Source organism: Eleutherodactylus coqui, chromosome 1 (assembly GCF_035609145.1).
Source record: "Eleutherodactylus coqui strain aEleCoq1 chromosome 1, aEleCoq1.hap1, whole genome shotgun sequence".
Classification (NCBI taxonomy): Eukaryota; Metazoa; Chordata; class Amphibia; order Anura; family Eleutherodactylidae; genus Eleutherodactylus; species Eleutherodactylus coqui.
The window spans coordinates 253,408,915-253,429,795 of NC_089837.1; the positions used below are offsets into that span (position 1 = coordinate 253,408,915).

A 20,881-nucleotide genomic window follows, 5' to 3' on the forward strand; every position below is an offset into this window, starting at 1 on the left:
AGCCGGCAGGCGAATCTCCGCTGGTCGGCCTATCTGATAGATAGGCTGACTGCGGAGAATCAGGGCAATTCGCAGCATGCTGCGAATTGCCCGCCGCGAGCGGAGAATCGCAACGGTTCTCTGCTCGTGGACACGGGGCCGACGCTTTCCGTAGCAAAATCACGCCTGTGGACAGGCACCCTTAAGCAGGTTTCACATGCAAAGTTTTTAGCAACAATGTCATGTGTTTTGCTGTTTTAATGCAGTTGCATTTTTTTCTGGCACAAAACGCTGTGTCTAATGCTTGCTGAAGGTCAAAAGAATATGAAGATCCCTACAAACATAATGGGTTCCTTTCATGCTTTGCTTTAGGACATTTTTTCCCATTTGTCTGATAAAGGGGCGTAGCCTAAATTGCACCCATCATTAAACTAAGCCAATTAATATGTGGTCTAAACTTAGACTAGATAGTCTTAAAATTCAATAAATTTATTATTCAACAACGCTACTATGATAAATCTAAAGCATCTTAATATTGCCTAGTCTAAATTTGCTCATTTTAATTTTTAGACAGGATTAGTAAAAAAAAGCTCCAGTGTGTTTTTTGTAGTGGAGTGTTTTCTCACCATGGCAGTTGTTGCAAATTGCGGATGTATCTCAGGCTAGATTCCTCTTAGACCAGTGATATTGTTCTTGTTTTTAAAGGCAGAAGTTTAAATACTGCAAATGCTATATAGCCTGAGATAGAGGCTTTAGGCTGGGTTCACATGGGCGGAATCGCCATGGACTTTCCAAACTGAATTTCCGCATGTATTCTAAATCCCGAGCCTAAACAGCAAACTGGACGAGATTTGCAAAAACCTCATCCACATGCTGTGGACAGGCCGTGTGGAATCTGACATGCGGCGCGGAATTCAAATCCGTGGCATGTCAATTGTATCGCCGTTTCCATGGCTGGCTCTCTCCTCTCTATGATGAGAGATTCCCGCAGCGTAATACAGGAGGACAAGCCGCTTCAAGCCCGCGTCGAACAGTTTTGAAGCTGCCTTTTTACTTCAGAAATCTTGCGTAATATCTGTGCAGTTCCGCTGCACACATTTCGTGAGATTTCCATGGGATTTCCGCCCTGTGTGAACCCACCCTTAGAAATACAGTTAAGAATGAGAGCTGAACGCCCTGCACCTCAGGCTGTATCACGTTAGGCCTCATGCACACTGCAGGTCTGGATTCCGCTTGCAGAATCCCACACGAAATCCATCCCTCACCATGGCGGGTGACCCTGGTGTACCTGTGTGTGCAGCCGTCCTTCTTCGCCGGCGTCTGCGTGGACCTGCCTTCCTCTAGCTTCTCTTTACTGCGAATGGTCCGCACGACTCGCCGTTGGACATGCGTAGTACAGATTTTTATTTTTAAACTCTTACTTTTCCCGTGAAATCCACTGCCTGTCCGGAGTGACAATTGCGGACAGACCGTGGGTCAGACTTTAATGGAAGCCGCAGAAAAATGGAGCATGCTGTGATTTCTCATCTGCGCGCGAAAATTGCAATTGGTTTCTCCTCGTAGACCTGAAAAATCACTTTGCCATAGCATACTAGGGAGGGTTATTGCTGCGGAACCTGGAGGCGGATTCCATTGCAAAAATCCGCCCGTGAGTATAAGGCCTTAGATTGACAATCTTTGGTGAAGATTCTTGGCTTTAAAGCAAGACCTAAATCAAAGCTGTCTGCAATAGTCATTTGTTGCAAGCGCATATCTTATATGTCCTTGACTACTGCAGTGCCTCTCTGCAAAGTTGTATTTCCTTGCCAAGGAAACCTTTAATAATGCATGTTAAAATGTGTGAAAGTGAGGGCCCACATACAAAAGCATGCTTTCAAAGCCTGTTTTTCTTTCAATATATAGTCACACATGGAGCTCTAATACATTTGTGGGCATAAGCTCTTAGATGTAAAAATCATACTCTCACACCCCACACAAAACATCTGAAATATTAGGCATTTAGGCGGGGCTCACACGACCCTATAGGAATTGTGTATTACATAGGCTCTGTAAGCTCTTGTGATACGCTGTAGCTCGTAGGCAATTAATTACATTGTCTTATCGTGTCGGAATCGGTGAGTCTAAGGCCTTAGTCAGAGGGGCGTTTTTTTGTGCGATTTGCGCATGCGCATGCGATTTGCGCATATATAGAACCAATGGTTCGCTATGGTATCGGTCACATGTCCGCTTTTTATGCGGATATGCGATAAATTATAGGACACGACGATTCGCAGATCGCGCCTATCTGCGTTCGGCGTTTTATGTGCGCACCAAAATCATTTTTTTCGCCGGTCAGTCTAAGTTTCATGCGCATTTTGATGCGCATGGCGATTTTTCTCCGGTCAGATGGGCGTTTTGCTGCGACGATTAACGCGGCTAGGTGCAGATTTTTCGCCTCCGGTCACGCGATTTGCGCATGCGATGCGCAAATCGCACGAAAAAATGCCCGTCTGACTAAGGCCTAAAAGCGCAAAATAGAACGCAGTATGTTCTATTTTGCCATTTATATACGCAAAATAGAGTCCATTGTTGTATATTGTTGCGTTTATACCCACAGCCCATACGCAATTGCATTGCATATGGCCTACGGATATATGCATCATCGCTAAGCGACAGTAATGGAGACTTAGGAGATAAAGAGAATGTGCATCTACTGAAAAGAACAGTATGTGCATGCTGCGGAGGACAAAATAATATGGGGAGCTGTGGGGGGACATTAATGCAGGGGAGGGGCTACAGAGTGCATTATTAAAGGGGAGTGTAGAGGGCAGTAATACAGGGGGGCTGCGGAGTACATTACTTCATAGTGCAGGTTGTGATGACTTGGGGGGTTTTGACAGTACATACAGCAGGGATTAACTTTCTAAAGATGTCGCTGTGACGAGCAGTTGTCTCCACATGATCTAGAAAAGGGAGATTGTAACTTGCCAAAGATAGGGCCAAGACACTTCTCCACTGGCATTGGTTGCTTGTCTATGTAAAGCTGAGGGCAGTATATTTAACTTCACTGTGCATACAAACGACGACATGTTGGTGGCTTAGTGGATGCTAATGTGCTGACATATTCCCTTAAACATGTACTGGTAATTGGCATCGTCCCATACAATTCAGATAATTTGTATATATTAAGAAATTACTGTGCGTGCAATTCCCTGATGTGAGACAATGCATTTGGATGTTCTTATAGCTTGTTTAGCAAATAAACAAGAAACTCAAAATTAAAAGAATCGTGAACATTTTGGAAGTCGTTCACCTATGTATAATAAAGTGTTATTGGTTGTGTTTTTACCAATGAGCTTTCGTATCGGATTTATTCTATATTATGTTCTCTAGTTTAAGGACAGTGTATTTTGCATTTTAGAATTCCGTAGAAGAAATGTTCCTGATGGTGCGAAACCGAACTATGGCTGTCAGGTTACTGTCCAGTCTGAACAGGAAAAGCAGCTCATGAAACAATATCGGCGAGAAGAAAAACGCTACGCCAAGCGAGAAAAACGAGTAGGCGAGGATGGAGAGATTTCTGGTGAAGGACTAATAGTCTTTGATCCAAAGGAACTGCGGATGCAAAGGTAATAAATGCCAAAAGCTGAAAAATGTTTCAGCTGTAATTGGTACCGTAATGTATCCTAATCATTCAGTTTCTTTAAGTTCAGCTTTCGGAGATTACATGATTTCAACTTCAGGTCACGTCTTAGCACAAGTATAGAATTTTTTTTTCTGTATGAAAACCTAATTTTCTAGGATAAGGAAGCAGTGATCTGCTTAATTAGAATCTGCTTGGTCGCTTTCACACGGTTTAGAAATGCAGATTAAGGAGGTAAGCTATCTTCCTTAGGTGTTCTGTACACACCACTAGTTTAAGATTTATGAAGTCTGTACTAAATGCATTGAAACTATCTGTTTTTCCTCTGGAGATTAATGGTTGCTATTTTCTATGTTGTCATCTTGAAATATAGGGAAAAAAGAGAAAGCAAATAAGGCGTTGCATTGCTGCAGTGAAGGAAAAAAACTAGCCTGGTTGGCTTTTTAAATATTGAACCCATAAAATGTATGATCTCTACATTGTTATGTGGTATAGAGTGGGGACAACAGCCACGGTAAATAAGGCCGTCTTCTGCAGATATTGAGTTGCTAAAATGCCCACAAATTATGCCTATAATTTGCTGCGATTGTTATTGGGACTGTGTTCATACTTGCTGACCTCTGTTTTAAAGCAGGTGAATTGCTAAATTGTGTGTGACACTGACACCACACTACTGCATCGACTTCCACCTCTTCTCTGTGCTTTATCTCATTAGGGTCACTCCAGAGACTTCATTCTAGAGAGCACTATGCACAGAAATATTTCTGCCTAAATGTCATTCACCAGTTTTATGCCTCATTTTGAGTCCCTGAATATCCTGGCGTTCGTCAGCAATGCAGCTAAAAATGGTCAAATAGGTTTTTCAATCTCACATTGCGTTTTGTTTGGTCTTTTCTTCCTTTTCAGATGTACTCTTTATGAGCAATAGTGTATCTCCGTGCAGGAAAGTCAGTTTATTATCAGTCCTCAGTAACACTGATGTGTTGTTTGCACTTGCTGGAAAATGTTCTTTTTATGGCCCATTTTTCCCATCTAATACTGCTCTCACACGAGCGTCTGTTAAAACGGCACATTTCAACCCGTTCTCAAATGGCGTTTTCAAACGTGTTCGAAAGTGTCTGACAGTGGTTTTAAACGCATCCAGTCATTACAATGGGTGATGAGGTAAATTAAAAATTCTAAAACACACTAAAATAGAGCAGACAGTGTTCGAAAGCTAGTCTGGAAAGGCTCATTGAAATCGATGGAGGTGTTTTACAGCGTTTAGCGGTAAATGCTGTAAAAAGCGTTGTATGTGTGAGAGTGGCCTACAGGTTTCCTTTATGAGTACATATATTCCATGTTTTGTGTAGTTCACAATTGGCCTAATACATACTATTATTCTTTATTTGTTCTGCTGTTTTTTAATGTTTTGGTTATGCTCAATCTTTTTGACACCGCATTGTTCAAAATGGCTTTTTTAATATTTTTTTTTCTGCAGGGAACAGGCACTGTTAAATGCCAGAAACGTGCCAGTCTTGGGTAGAGAGAGAGAATATGGTGAAAGAGTTGTGTATCCACATGTCTATGATGCATATGCTGAAGCCATGAAAACATCTGCATTTGTAGGTGGTGCTAAGGTATGTTTACTGCTGCCTTTTCATTCTTTGCCTCCAAGCATAAGAGATATATTTGGCTGATAGTATATGTTATTATTTTAGCTGCTTCTACCAGAAGGTATTCAAAGAGAAAACAACAAAATGTATGAAGAAGTTAAGATCCCTGTCACTGAACCAATGCCCATTGGTTTGGAAGAGAAGCCAGTCTACATTAAAGACTTGGATGAGGTTTGTATGCTTATTTGCATTATCATTATCTTCAGATGTTTTCAGCATAACTACTGAAAAGCTAAAAATTCACCAGTGATTGCAGTTAGCCCCTCCTATCACGCCATCATCTGTCCTGCTTTAGGGATTAGTAATTGTCCATCTGTTTATTTATGGCAGTCACCGATGATCTCTAACTCAGCACATATGCCTTTTTATGGCTTTGCTGATTTGGCTCGGCACAGGTCACCATGAGTTCTGAGAGCCAGGCTTCTGCTGTAATGTCCTGGATCATAGAAACCTCCGACCCTTTAGCTGCCGCAGTCAATTCTGTCATCTAAATGGTTGACATAGGGACGGCTCACGCTTTGTCACCCATTGGCCCTCCACAGCACGATCAATGGGTGCCGATGGGCTGCCAGGTTCCTTCAGCAACAATTGACCAAACGATTCTTCGGTCAGCAGCTTTTTTCCTCTGCCACCCCATACATATGATTGCTGAACTGAGACAACTTTTAAGCACTTGCTTATCTTCCTGGGAATAAAACAATCGAGCATTGAAAATTCGGCATTCCCGATCCTTCTTACTCCTGACTTTTTGGGGGGGAAAGTTGGGGATCATTAGGTCTCCTTCGTATCTCAGTCAGGCTCCGGGACAGCAGTTGTAAAGATTTTAAATAATGACACTTTGACATAACCGTCTTCTGTCTTTTTCCTCCTCCTGATCTCACTGGTACAGTAATATGAGTAAGAGCTCACTCACAAGGGTGTATGTCGTATTACATGCATATTTTTCACACGGTGCCTAAAGCCCATTGATTACTATTGGGCCACGCACACCATATTATGCGTGTGGAAAAAAATCTCAGCATTTCTTATCTTGGTGCATATTACACACAAATATGGGCTATGGAAAGGTAACATATGCACAAGTATGCATGTACATATTTGCTGTATGCTGCATATTTTATGTGTGTGAAAAATACACGCATAATATGTGGGACACGTACACCCGTGTGAGTGAGCCGTTAATGGAGAACGTGCTCTGGGATTGGCGTGGTAGTTCCAGAGTAAGCACGGTATTTGCAAATGGCTGTAGCAGAGCTATATTTTACAGGTCTTTTCACTTCCAGACAACCACTTTCAAAATACATTACTAGTATATTCTGAGGAGTCATTATACATAGGAGTTGGCCACTACATTTGGGGCCTCTTCCTTTGGAGGACCCTGCACCTTCATACATTGCAAAGGGATTAATTCCTCGCTCACTGCTTTAGACATCAGTGTAGGCAGCCTGCCTCTATCTCCTGCCAAGCCAGCAATATTAGGTGTTGCAATCAGTCAATTAGGACTGCTATAGCGTAATTAATTTAGTGATACTTTTGCGGGCTTCTTTTTTAGAGGAGCTCTTCTCAGAATATTACCCCTAATTCTGCATTCATATTGGAAGCTCCAGAGTTGGGTGGTTTTAGGGAGATGCTATATGCTTTGGTCTCTTAACGCATTCCTGTGCAATAAGTACACTACAGAGTTGGAATTCCTTTGCCTTGGTCTTCAGTGCACTCAATTGATTTCTCAAACTGCTGATGTTTAACCTATTTTCCCATCAAAGAATTCTTCTGAACTGTATGTTAAACATGGGGAGAGCAATCGCAAAGCACCCCGCAAAAACAGTCTGCCAAGCAAACGTCATGACTCGGTACTTGCACCAGGGGACTTTACCTTATGCTAAACATGTCCATAGGCTACATTTGGCTCTGGTATGCCAGATTTTGTAAGTTTATTTCTTTTTGGGAAGCTGAAACTAAAAGACCAGAGGCTTAACGCTGATGACCCTTTTGGTGGCTGTGTTAGCGCTGTATGACTATCTGCCGATAGTCATACCGTATAAAGGTACCTTTTAGGTGTGCCTACTGTTTGACATGGGGTTTAGTATTTACATCTTATTGTGGTCTGTTGATTCAACTAATTATTTGCATGATTGCTTTTTTTCCCCTCTACAATGGTTAATATTAATTACAGTAAGTAAAAACGTTTTGTCGCTTAAATTCCTCATATCGATTACTGTTTTCTCAGGTGTTCTTATTTACCACATTATTTTCTGCTGTGACCGGATATTGGCTATAGAGAGTTTGAAATGCACTTAAAACAGTGCAATTTTTTAGTTTGCTTGTTTGTTTGTTTTGGTGGGGGTGAGGGGTGGTATTTTCCTCATTTTACCTTGGCCATGTTTTTTTTCCAAAATGCAGTATGCTCTGGTATGGTCAAAATTGTGTGACCAAAAATTTGTGGTATTTTTTTTTTTACAAGCCCTCTCTCTCTCCCCCAACCTTTTGTGGGAAGGGAGCGAAAAGATTATAAACAGGGACATGTCTCAATAGTCTACTGCTGTACTGATACCGTTCACTGTTCCAGCTAATAAAAAACATTAGATGAATTGTACCTTTTTAGGTATTAGAAATGTTATGATCTGAAAAATATAGTTTTTTAGTCTTTTAGCAGTCTTGTGAGCATGAGACTGATCCAGACAGACTGGTTGTAGACTATATGCAGCATCGTAAACCATACCTCATCAGATTTCTCTACATGTAAGCCCCCCAGCAATATTGGGCGAGCGCTGCTCGTTCAGCAAGAAAAGAACATTGCACTTTTGGACGAACAGAACTCGTCACACGAAAAACGTTTCAGATCAAAACACATACTCGCAGGCTTGCATACTTTTTTTTGGTTTGCTTGCTTAAACTCCCCTTATAGTTTAGTACGAGCTCTGTCCAATATGAAGTAAAAGGACATTACAGTTTGCGACGAACAGAGCTCATTCTATCAGGGCTACCGTTTGCTTTTAGTGTCATTTTAAAGCTAAAAGCACTTACAGAACTAGAACTACAGCTGCTTGAAATGGGGTCGAATATAATGAATTTACAGCTGCCATTTCAGTCTGTGTGTGTACAGGAGGGGTGGGGTCCGGGACCAGTGACCGCAGAGAGGATGTGTTATCCTCCTGTCTGTCCTAGGATAGGGGTGACATGAATTGTTCATGTTATCAACACTTCCCCCCCCAATCCTTCCCTAATCAGTCAGAGTTTAGTGATTGTCGCATGTGGCCTTTTTTTTCCAAGAAAAAGAATGAAATGATGAATTATCTAATTACTCCTCTACACCATTTAACCCCGCAAGTTTAAAGAACCCATAAAAAATCTACAAGTAATTGGTATTGGCACATACATAACAACTCATGCTATAAAATATTACATTTATTTAGAATGGTAAATTCCATTTAAAAAATAAATATATATATTTCCAAACCAGCTGTTTTCTGATCCTGCTTCCACAAAACAGGAATAAAAAGTAATAAGAAAGTTGTATGTGCCTCAAAATGATACCGATGACCACTACAAGTTGTCGCACATAAAACAAATCTCACAACTGCCAAATGAAAAATAAAATAGCCGTGGCCCTAGAATATGACGTCATACAAAAAGTGTTTTATGCAAAGTATTTTTTTATACAAAAAAATGTATATTGCGCAAAAGTGGTAAAATATAAAAAAAAAGCCTCCATAAATTTTGTGCTGTCATAATCGTAATGACCCAGGGAATGAATATTACATGATATCTTTACCACACAGTGAAAGCCATAAAAATAAATCCCCCAAAACAATTCTAAAATTGCTTTTTTTTCATTGCTCCCAGCCAACTAATAAAAGTTATTGAATGCATTTTGTACCCGAAATTGGCTCCTATGAAATCTAGAGCTTGTCCTGCAAAATGCAAGGTGTCGTACAACAACATTGATGAAAAAAATATAATGTTATGACCACTGGAACACAAGTGGATACGATTTATTTTATGTCTAAAATTAGTTATGTTGCTATGGGGTTTAAAATGCACTTAAGACAACTGCGCTCTGCATCAAATACATTTACATGAGACATATTCAAAATCTATAATCAAAAAAGTTACAATTGTGGGAGAGTGTTTCCAATTTTAACGTGACTGTTGGGGAGGTGGGGGGGTAAGATTGTAATTAATATTGATACAAGGGCCATGTCTTCCAATTTATTACTGTGCAAGCAAATATTTTTTGGGAAATATGTTTGGTATCAGGTGTTATTAAATTCTCCATTTATATAACACCAGCAGTGCTCTACATTTGGAAAAGTAATATTAAGGACAAAATAACAAACGGCCAATAGGAAAGAGGTCTCTGCCCATAAGATACTTATATCTGAGTGCATGCATAATAATAACCTGTATTTATAGAACATATTCCGCAGAACTATGATTCATAGGGTACATGGACAGACAACACCAGACATTAGATTAACAAACCAATTAACAACGCGAGTGAACAGCTCTGCTGACAAGACAAGGGAGCACAGCATGCAGCGCTCATTGCAAAGACCAGGTTAGGGTTGCATTTGATTTCATCAACTAGATCTATGTGCCAGAAAGTTTTGAAGCATCTCATAACATTTCATTTTTCTTTTAATTTTCTCCTATTGGTAGCTGCAGGCAGACAGGATTTTATCACTTATCTTAACGGTTGTGTGAAGGAAGTGGAGAATTTGTAGCTCCGTATTAAAAATTACATAATTTCAACCCCCTTGAAGATAAATTCGAATGTTACAGCATGGAACTTAAAAAACTATTTAAATAAAAAATAAAATAAAAAACACTTAAAAAAACTATTTCCTGACATACAGTATATGCAGTGCTTTGGTTTTCAGTGCCTTTTCAACATAAAGGGCCAGGCAAGTGCCTACTAAGAACAAGAGGTTACAAGAGCCCTGATGTCGTTTGATAGATATCTACATTCCCGTTTAGTAAAATGTATCATCTTTATGATATTTCCCATCGGTACATCTTGGTACCATAACTGCTTAGAAGATGTGTGATTAAACCCTAGACTTCAGCCATATAGGAATTTTCATGCCATGTCTTTTTAATATACTTACAAGTGTTTCATTGTCTGCATTGAAGCAAGTTCATTTTGCATATGGTAGAAAAAAAATCACTCCTAAGAATCCCTGTCCCTGATAAATGGCTTGAGCTTTTTACCTAAAGTGGGTTCTCGAGGTAGGATTTATTTCTTTGTTACATGCCATATCCATTTCCCTTTACTTACAGTACATAATTAATGACCTAAATAAAAAGTGGATTTCTCTGCTTAATGCATAGGAATTATTGCAAAATCAATAAACCCCTTTCTTTCAGTAATGTTTTGTTGCTTTTATAATTTTACCAAGTAAGCAGGGCTGGGTGAAATAAAGCACATTAGTGCATAAATTACCATGTTTATACTATGCTTTGGAAAGCTGAGCAGTTAATATAACTATGCTTCTGTGGTCATAATTCTCTTCGAGATCTGCATAAATGTTTATTTCTGCACTTAATATACCCTGGAATGTCAAATAACAATTAGCTGAGGTCCTCTTCTGAGTATCTGACTTGTTTGATTGTGAAATACCGCAAAAAATGATGCAAACCCTAGGATTTCTCCGAATAGTCATAGTTGGCTCCGGTAGCTAAACAGCAAGAATTAAACCTTATCGGTCACTTTCTGAGAATTGTATATTACCTAAAGTGTTTAAAGTCTTCTTGTAGTCGTTTCTTGCTAATGTGAAGCTGCAGCCGAATTCAGTGGCGTTCACTTTAATTGAAAAGGCTGTCATGTTTATAGAAAAAAAACTAGATTTTGTAAGAAACTTGCAATAAAATCTCTTTCTCATCATGTTCATTGGGGGCACAGCTTTGACCTTGGGTATATAGCACCTGCTGATTTTAGGCGGATACTAAGCAGACAAACGAGTTGTCTCCTCCTGCTTGCTATATACCCTTTGCAGGTACTCAGCTAATCACTTTTGTATGCAAGCAGTAGGAGCGCTCCAGTGGGGCTTGTTACAAACTGGTAGTGCTGAAAATAATTTAGGGGTTGTTTTTTGTTTGTTTATTGTCACACTGGCGCTCTCCTATCAGGTGGGTGCTGTGTCCACCAAGGAACATGATGAGAAAGAGATTTTATGGTAAGTTCCTTACAAAATCTCGTCTGTATCATTGGGGAGCACAGCTTTGACCTTGGGACATTCAAGAGCAGTACCCAAGGGATGGTAAAATATAAGAAGCCACGTCTGAATAAGCGTAATTAGCTCTTTGACCGCGAGTAGCGTTAATAGGTGCATAAGCATCCAGCATGCTCAGAGACGGAGCAAAAAGAGGCCTGAGAAAACTGAAACAATCCCCCAACTGGGAAAAAGGCTCCCAACGAGGAGCTTCCAATGAGGCACCCATTGACCAAGAAATATGTGATGTTAAAACAGCCTGATCATATGATGTCAGTAGTTTGGTAACCCTGCACTGCCGTGAAGCAGCGCCAGTTTGAGGAACCCACCCCAGAAACCCAAGGATCCACTAGTGTTGTCGAGAGCACCACCAGAGAGTCAGGACGACTGAAGAATGCCACTAAAGAGGGGTAAACTTGCAAACTACAACCGAGCCCTCTTGTGACCGACACGTCCCATGGGGCTAGACTTCATCAACGCGGAGGTGGAATCCTCCTAGAAAGCAACAGATCTTGGTTTGGTTCCGAGGCGGCCTGGAGAGGGACCGGACTGGATGTTAGTCCTATATAGCAGCGTGAGTGCTCATAGAATGCGGCTCTTGGCGGCCCCAGCCTGCGTCTAGTCCTGTAAGTGGGGAAAGTGCTAAAGCTGTCCGTAAGGACTCTGCAGACAGGCCACCATAGGGAAGCTAGCCATCAGGTAAGAAAAGGAGCAATGTGTCAATGGACTTTTTGTGTACAGTACTCCTTCAATATGGAAGGAACTACAGATGTCAGCAAGCCCGGAGTACTGCTGATAACTAGTCCGAACATGGCTGGATGCAATCTTGTACTGCATCGAGAGCGCACATGGCACGTGTTTCTTGCCTGCTGTTCTAGACACGGACACTGCGGCAAGGCTGCCTGCAGAGACCCGCAGGCATCATCCCTCACTGATATAGTCATTAGGCAAGGCTCAACCAGGTCTGTAACAGACCTGAGGGGGGATGAGTCCAGAGACTCCCTGTGCGAGTACTCCTTCCACATGGAGGGTACCACAGGTCTCAGAAAGGACCGGTACTATGCTGACAATTAGTTCAATCACTGTCGTTAGTAAGATGAGCTTTTCTCCGGCTATATGTAATCTTGTACTGTAGCGAGAGCGCACATAATATTTGGCTCTGGTTGGCCCCTGTTTGTATGTCATCTTGGACACGGACACTGTGCTAGGCTGCCTGCAGGAAACTGCAGGACGGGCAACAGGAGAGTTACCGATAGGCAAGGCTTAACTCGGTGCGGAGCAGACATGAGCAGCGATGCGTCCAGAGATTTCCTGTGTGAGTACTCGTTCCAAATAGAGGGTATCGCAGGTCTCAGCAATGCCGGAGACATGCTGGCAATTAGTTTGAACACTGTCGTTCGTAAAGACGAGATATTCTGTGGCTAGATGTAATCTCGTACTGTAGCGCGTACGCACATAGTATGTGACAGTGGCCGGCCCCTGTCCGTGTGTTATCCTGGACCCGGACACTGTGGTAGGCTGGCTGCAGGGAACTGCAGGAGAGGCAACAGGAGAGCTAGCCATTAGGTAAGTCTCAACCTGGTGCAGAGCTGATAACAGGAACAATGAGTCCAGAGACTCCCTGTGTGAGTACTCTTTCCAAATGGAAGGTACTTCAGGTCTCAGCAATGCCAGGACCATGCTGACAATTAGTTCAAACACCATTGTTCGTAAAACCACATAATCTCTAGCTGGGTGCAATTCTTGTACTGCACTAGTACTAGATAATCCCTGTGCAAGTACTCTTCCCAGTATGGGAGGTACTACATGTCTCAGTAGGCCCAGAATCACACTGAGGTTGACCGGCAGCAATGTCTGGCTGTTCGCCCTCCTGAGTAGAGGTAGATTGGAGAGTAATACTGCTTCATCGACCTGCAGGAGGAGGTGGAGCCATGGCGCCTAGAAATGGGGCACATAGCCATTAGGGGGAGCTTGAGCTATGCAAGGAGGAAACAGTAGGCCTCCCACTTTCCAGCCACAGCCCCTGTCATACAGAACCCTCTGCGCGCAAAAAAACACCTGCCACCTCGGCGCAGCGGCTGGCCTTGTCCAGCGGTCCAGCAGGCAGCCAATGGCAAAAATGAACAAAATACAACGCACGGCGGCCAATGTATACATTCACATGGCAGCACAAACCAAGCCATGGGACCCCACGCAGAACACGAACGGCTATACATAAAATACCACATAGCGGCCACACAAAAATGCCACACAGCATACCTTAAAGCTGCATAGCTGCTAGGCTATGCCTTAAAGCCGCTCAGCGACTGGCTATACAGTTAACTCGCAGGTAGAGTTAGTGGCCCACAGGTATGCTGCACGGCGGCAGTAATCACTTTCTCCTGGATACATTAGACGTGCAGGAAAATGACACTGTTCACACCAGGACTTACCAGAACACATACAGAAGTATGACATAGTTCACACAGAACAGAACCTGCTTAGAAATGCAGAAGAATGACAATGCTTATGGCCGGCTCTCCACGGGCAGTGCAATACACGGCCGCGTGAGCCATTATGATAGGTTCATTGCAGAAAAATGCAGCATGCTGCGATTTTCCACTCATGTTAATCGGGCTGCGCTTTCCATAGTTATTTTACGGAAAGTGTTCATTGCGTTACCTGCGTGCGGATTATCGGCGCGGGCAACACAGTGAAATATCGCCCACAGACAGGAGGCCTAAAGCAGGACATACCAGAACAGAGATACAAAAGTATGATACAGTTTATACAGAACAGAACCTGGGCAGAAATGCAGAAGAATGACACTGTGTACCGCAGGTAGAGCAAAATATGTTTGTTTTCAGTCAGAGAAACTAAGAAATCTTGTAGATATGATACCTTTTAATGGCTAATAAAAATACATGATGTTACAGCAAGCTTTTGGATCTTCTATTAATCCTTCCACAGGCTAAAATGAAACTGGTTTGCATAGGGCACACATATAGCATACAAATGCAGAGAGGACACCCCTCTTGATTGAAACACAAATTTTAGACAGTTTTGCTCTCAAAATTTAAAGCAACAAACTGAGCTGAGACATAAATGCTTGATCAGTCCACTGAGCTCAGGAATGTGACAGTTTTACAATGTGTCTTATCTCTTCTTCAACCTGCTCTTAGAAGGAGATGCAGCATCACCTATTGGTTGGCAGCATTCTTACAAGTCAGGTTCTGAATTTTTATGAAGCTTAAACAAACAAAAAAAAATAGTTAAGAAGACGACATCCCTCTTAGCCTCCTTTAGACATTTCATATTCTACACTTATGCAAGAATCCCAGGCTGAGGTTCATTCCATTCTTGAGGGTATGAAACATGAATTTGTACTCCAAAATTCTTCTGTGACGCAGCAACTAGAAATTGCCCTTCAGTATGATAACTCTCATCTGCTCTATGCTGTGTCCCTGACCACAAAAATGTTTTGCCACAGGTAATCTCACCCTGGCTTTCAGTTTTTGTCCTGTTTCTCAAACATAAAGCCCCCCCAACAGGACATTTACTGCACAGGATCAGGTACACAGGAAATGGAAAACTAGTTGATTGGTGTGGTCTGACTGCTGCGACATGCACCAATCTTCAGAACGGGGGTCCCGTGTCCCCCGAGAGTCAGACAGAATGAATGGAGTGGCAGGGAATGAATTTTATTGCATTACAGGGATGTTACAGGAAGGTCCTCCCAGACATTTTTAACAGCTATATACAATGATGACATGAAGATTTAGAGCAACTCAAGTGTCATATAAATGACATCAGTACTCATCACCTTAGTGCTTAGTAAATATTAGAGCTATCTTTCAATAGTCTCCTGTAGATGACCGCCAATCCTGAACAGGAAAACCTGGCAATTTGCATTATGTAAGATATATTCCATATCCAATCTTTATTCAGTGCTGCTAATCTAAAACCAGAAATAAATGCATTAAATACATTGAGAAAGTCTGTAGCATATCAATCCAAAATGCATTCCAGCTTAATAATAAAGATTTAATATTACCACTATGTCCATGAATTTGAACTTGCTCCATGACTTGAAATTTATACTGGGCAACTGTTTGTTTTCTCTCGTGAAAATGTTGAGGTACGGGAATAATATATTTACATACCTTATAGTCAATTTGTGTTTATTCAAGCCCTTGTGTGTTGCATTGTTTCACCCGCCTACAGGACTCCAATGGACATTTTATTAATTAGATGAATCATAAGAAAGCCACCCTTGATTTTAAAAGGCTTTCCTATATGTGGGTGAAAAAAAAAAATCACCTCCCCCCCCCTCCTCAATTAGAACATTGATTACAGTGTAGAAATGGGAAAGTTCCATCTCCCCTAGCTGCTAAGAACAGCCTAACATGGTAACTTTATTTTACCCCCAAATCCGGTCCGACTAGTTGGTCCCTCAAATTATTCAATTTATTATTACAAACCAATGGTGGAGAAGCGAACTCCTGTATATGTGGATATGCATTATGCAAAATCTGATCAATTTTATCATTAACTGATGGTATTTCTAAACAAAAGGAATATAGTTCATCCAACAACAGGTAAATTCTTTTGTGCTTCTTCAAAAATGTTTTTGGGGTATCCCTCCTAAAGTTATCCTCCATTTTCTTCAGCCTTTGTTCACACTTCTCTTTATCAGATACAACATTATATACCCTTTTAAATTGAGACCTGGGAATTACCCTTTTTAACCCATTTAGGACCAGCCACTGTATATATACGGCGGCTGGTCCTGGGCTTAGAGGACCGCCGATAGAAAAATAGTAAAAATCAGTCAGAGGCAGGAAAGGGTTATCAGTAGAGATGAGCGAGCGTACTCGGAAAAGCACTACTCGCTCGAGTAATTTGCTTTATCCGAGTATCGCTGTGCTCGTCTCTGAAGATTCGGGTGCCGCTGCGGCTGACAGGTGAGTCGCAGCAGGGAGCAGGGGAGAGCGGGCGGGAGAGAGGGAGAGAAAGATCTCCCCTCCGTTCCTCCCCACTCTCCCCTGCAGCTCCCCGCTCCGTGCCGGCACCCGAATCTTCAGGGACGAGCACAGCGATACTCGGATAAAGCAAATTACTCGAGCGAGTAGTGCTTTTCCGAGTACGCTCGCTCATCTCTAGTTATCAGCTGTTAGTGACAGCTGATAACCCGGAGCAGAAGGCAGGAGGGGTTTTTAACCCTTCCTGCCTTCTGCTTCCCTGATATACAGCGCTCAATGAGCACTGTCTGGGCAAAGTGAAAGTAAGAAGTACTTTCACTACGGGAGCCTCGGGGGGGGGGGGGGGTCATGTGACCTCATGGGATTCCCTGCTATGCAGAGCTGGAGGGTCAGACTAGACCCTGGCAGCTCTGCAGGTGACTAACGTCACCACAGGGGTTGCTTTCCCCTGTAACTGGGGATCCTATGGATGCCCCAGCTACAGTGGGAAAATGTCAAATAAAGTTAAGAAAAAAAAAAAAGTGAATGTCCCCCAGAGGTCTTATATGACGTCATGGGGGACACAGATAATAAAAAACACAATTACATACATCAGTAAAACAAAACAACAGAATAAAACAACAATACATACAAAAGAAAAAATAACACAAAGCAGACGCCAACAAAAACCGTCGCCGTATGCGCCCTGTAACCCAAAACCATACATACTATATATCAAAACGTCCGAAATAAATAGAACCCATTTCCATACTTTATTTTAGTGTAAATATAAAAATAATTTTAAAAAAAACTATAAATGTTTAAAAAAAATCTTTTTTTTTTTAGCATTTTACCCCCAATAAAACAGAAAAAAAAGTCAGTGAAAAAGCTATTAAAAAAATAGTCCTATATGTCACGGGAAAAAAAACGCAGCAAAAATAATTTTGGTAGCTAAAGGAGAAAAAAATGGAGCAGTAAAACCGCCACATGGGTAAAATCCCTAAAAAGTGTCTGGTCCTTTTGTCTTCTCCTGATCCTCAGCTGTGTCTGACAACCGAGAACCCGACCTGCTCCTGCTTGATTGCAGGAACTTTAATTCTGCAGTGTGTATTTACGATTGCCTGGGATTAAAACCCAAGACCAAGCATTGTGTATTTAGGGTGCTTGGTTCTTAATGTGTTAAAGGCACTTCTCTTAAAAATATACTGTAATTAAAACAATATCACTGACTTTAGAAAGCTGATTTGCACTTTAATCTGAAACCAAATCCTATACAGGCTTGGTGTTCACAGTCAGTTTAACTGAAGTCTGTTTTTGTTTTTTGTTTTTTTCATTCTTGCTTTTTCGAGAACACAATGGGGTCATGCTGAAGTTCTCAGTTTCCCTGCCGGGTGGACTAGGAGAGCCTCGAGCAAAGCTAGTAGCGCTCTATGCTTGGGACTGTCGGACTGCATGGTTCATTGAAAAAGAAATGTAAAGGAATTGATCACAAACTCTTAAGTTCTGAAAGGCCCGGCTGGTGGCAAAGAAATTGAACTCAGGGGCTGCTTGTGTTGACTCTTTTAATTTTCTGCTGGTTTGACAGTAAATCCCAAATGTAAATCTCTGCCAGCAATTACAAAAAATGTAGAAAACAGCTGTAGCAAGTATAGTGTAATAAAAAGGCTGCTTTGAAAACTTGAAATAGCTTTGTCACTTAAGGTAATAAAATACAATGTAAATAATTTTTTTATTGCTTCCTATGGAAGCACATATTTTAGTTTTGTACATTTCATGGCTGCTGTTCAACTACTGTAAATCTTAATCCTCTTCACTGAACCTTTCTTCCTTGTATAGGAATTTTAAACATACAATTTTCCTTATTATGTTTAATATGTTTTTATTTGGACTTTTGTAGAAATTCTTTACATAAAAATAACAATACAGACATAACAAATAGCTAGTCTCGCAGGACTGCTTCATTAAACTAAGAGCTATAAAACTGTTCGATCATACCAAAGTCTATTGAAACTCACATATACTCGGTGCCTAGCTGGCGCCCCATCAGTAGTTATACATTTGACGTGGGTCTTTCCATAACCGCACCCGCCAATGTGCTTAGCCCTTGTAAACAAAAGAAAAACAACAAAAACAGGAAAACGAAGACAAAAACACCACAGATTTTGAATAGTTAAGACCACAAAAAAAAAAAAAGGGAAGAAAAAGCACCAAAAAGAAAAAACACGGGAGCGTACAGACCTAGAATACAAGCAGATGGGAAGGGAGATAGTATGGGGGATAGGGGGGAAAGGGAAAAAATAAATAAATTAATAAATAATGATAAAAATAAAAAGGAGGGTGGGGGGAGTTATCAGGGGTAGGTAACCAAACAAGAAGGGGGGTGGCCCTTACGTGGCATGCAGAATAAATGTATGGCCGCTCTACTCCAATCAGCTGTCAACCCAGGAACCGTGTTTGCGGCCTGACTTCGTGGGAGCCCTGGGGAGGCTTGTCTCCTCACCACCCTGTGATATTCTGAAACTCCGCTGAGTCGCGAAATTCGTTCCATATTGACCAGGCCTGCCTGCCTGGGCCCTCGACACCAGAGCCCTCATCTCCCAATTCCTCCATGTACATTAGCTGATTCAGCTCTTGTATAAATTCCAGAATCGAGGGTGTGATGCCGCTTCGCCAGTGGCGTGGAATAACGGCCCTGGCTGCAGTGAGGAAATGACGTAGGAGACCCTTCTTGATCGTAGCAAAGGGACCAGGAATAACAGAGAGCAGCGCCAGTTGTGGGGTGACCTCCACCGTGCTGTGGGACACCCCCTCAAACAGTTCAAAAACGGTCCTCCAAAAGGACTGAATGGGCAGGCACTCCCACCAGATGTGCAGCATGGTTCCACGCGCGAACCCGCATCTCCAGCAAGTGTCTGGCACTGATGGGAATATGCGGTGGAGCAGATCTGGACATCTATACCACCTGGAGAGTAGCTTGAAGTTTTTCTCTTGCGCCACACAGGCCAGGGGTAGTTTGTGAGCGAACGTGAATGCTCTCTCCCAATCAGAGTCCTGCAGCTCCAGTGACAGGTCCCTCTCCCACCCCTTGGTGTATTGGGGAAGACCCTGGGTGAGCCTCCCTAGTATAATGCCGTGGATCCTTGAGAGAGCACGGGTGGGGGGGGGGGGGTAGTTTGTAGAAACAATTTTTCAATGGGTTCCATGGGATCCCGGAGGCGACACGACCCCATCCGAGTCTTCCAGAAGGAGGACAACTGGAGGTATTCCAACCATTGTAATTTTGTGTCAGGTCGGGACGCCTGTAGATCATTAAATGATGGGAGGCCCGCTGGTCCCATTATCTGACAGCACCGTGTGTCCTCTTCCTCTCTCCAGCAAAGGAAGCTCTGTTTGTCCTGCCCTGGGGGGAATGCGGGATTGTGGAACAGGGGGGTCATTGCTCCTCTACGGATCACAACATCTCCTCTTGCCGTCAGTCTATCCCATACGTCAAGGCAGTTCATGGTCAGGGGTGTATAAGGAAGAGCCACGGGCCTGTCCTTTGAGGAGATCCATGGCAGCAGGTGTATATGTGGCCATACCATCGCTTTTTCTAGGTCCACCCATTGTTTCGCACCGGCGTGATAATGCCAGTCCAGTAATCTAGTAAGAACCGAGGCTGAGTAATAAATTTTAAGGTCGGGTAAGCCCACTCCCCCCCTCGCCTTTGGGCGGGACATGGTCCGATAGCTGATATGACTATTCCAGCCCCCCACAATTTTCCTTATTATGTTGCTGTCATCAGAATTAATTATCCTGTAATATTATACAACACACCACGTTTATTTAGGAACAGCATTCTTGACCAAATATTGCAAAATTGATCTAGATATGTCAGTATTTTACTTTTTAAAAATTAATGTATAACAGTTAAGCAGGTTGTGAATCATTCTAGTTATTCTAACAATGCAGCTGTTTGCATAGCTGGGCATGTGAGTAAACACGCTGGGTTCTGCAAACAGCTCCTGGAGGTCCTTTTACATGCAAATGGAATTATAAAGTTTTAATGGACATTAACATTTTATTAAAAATAGATCGCTGCATCTTTCAATCTTTAGTTATTTGCATGAACAATCCAGTTTTAAGATTGGCTTCAGATATGTGCCTGCTATTGTTTTCCTACTCCTACCGATTAGTTAGTGGGAATAGCTAGACACTTTTATTATATACTTTGATTTCCATTGTTCAGCTTCATCCCTGAAGATGAATGGCAATAAAGCAGCGACTGTCTAATCCAACACATCCCAAATCCAAATGGGCCTGCACAGTAAACCTCCCAAATACTATACTCTTTTATCCGGGATTTTGTGCTGGATCTGTGCTGGAGGCTCCAAATAGTCTCCAGTGCAGATATGAATGTGACCTTATGAATTATGTTGTACCTTATATATTTGAATGATAGTGTTTACTTTGTAGACTTTTGTTTTCACTTTG

General features: G+C 42.1%; 1 protein-coding gene across 2 annotated transcripts in view; it reads left to right on the plus strand.

Annotated features, from left to right (window-relative positions):
* Window positions 1–20,881, plus strand: part of ASCC3 (activating signal cointegrator 1 complex subunit 3) — a 677,124-nt gene that overhangs the window by 88,154 nt on the left and 568,089 nt on the right. For both annotated transcript variants that reach the window (XM_066608127.1, XM_066608136.1), the window contains exons 6-8: window positions 3,380–3,587; window positions 5,082–5,220; window positions 5,302–5,427. In XM_066608127.1, coding sequence (XP_066464224.1) covers window positions 3,380–3,587; window positions 5,082–5,220; window positions 5,302–5,427 — 473 coding nt within the window. The remainder of the gene's footprint in view (window positions 1–3,379; window positions 3,588–5,081; window positions 5,221–5,301; window positions 5,428–20,881) is intronic.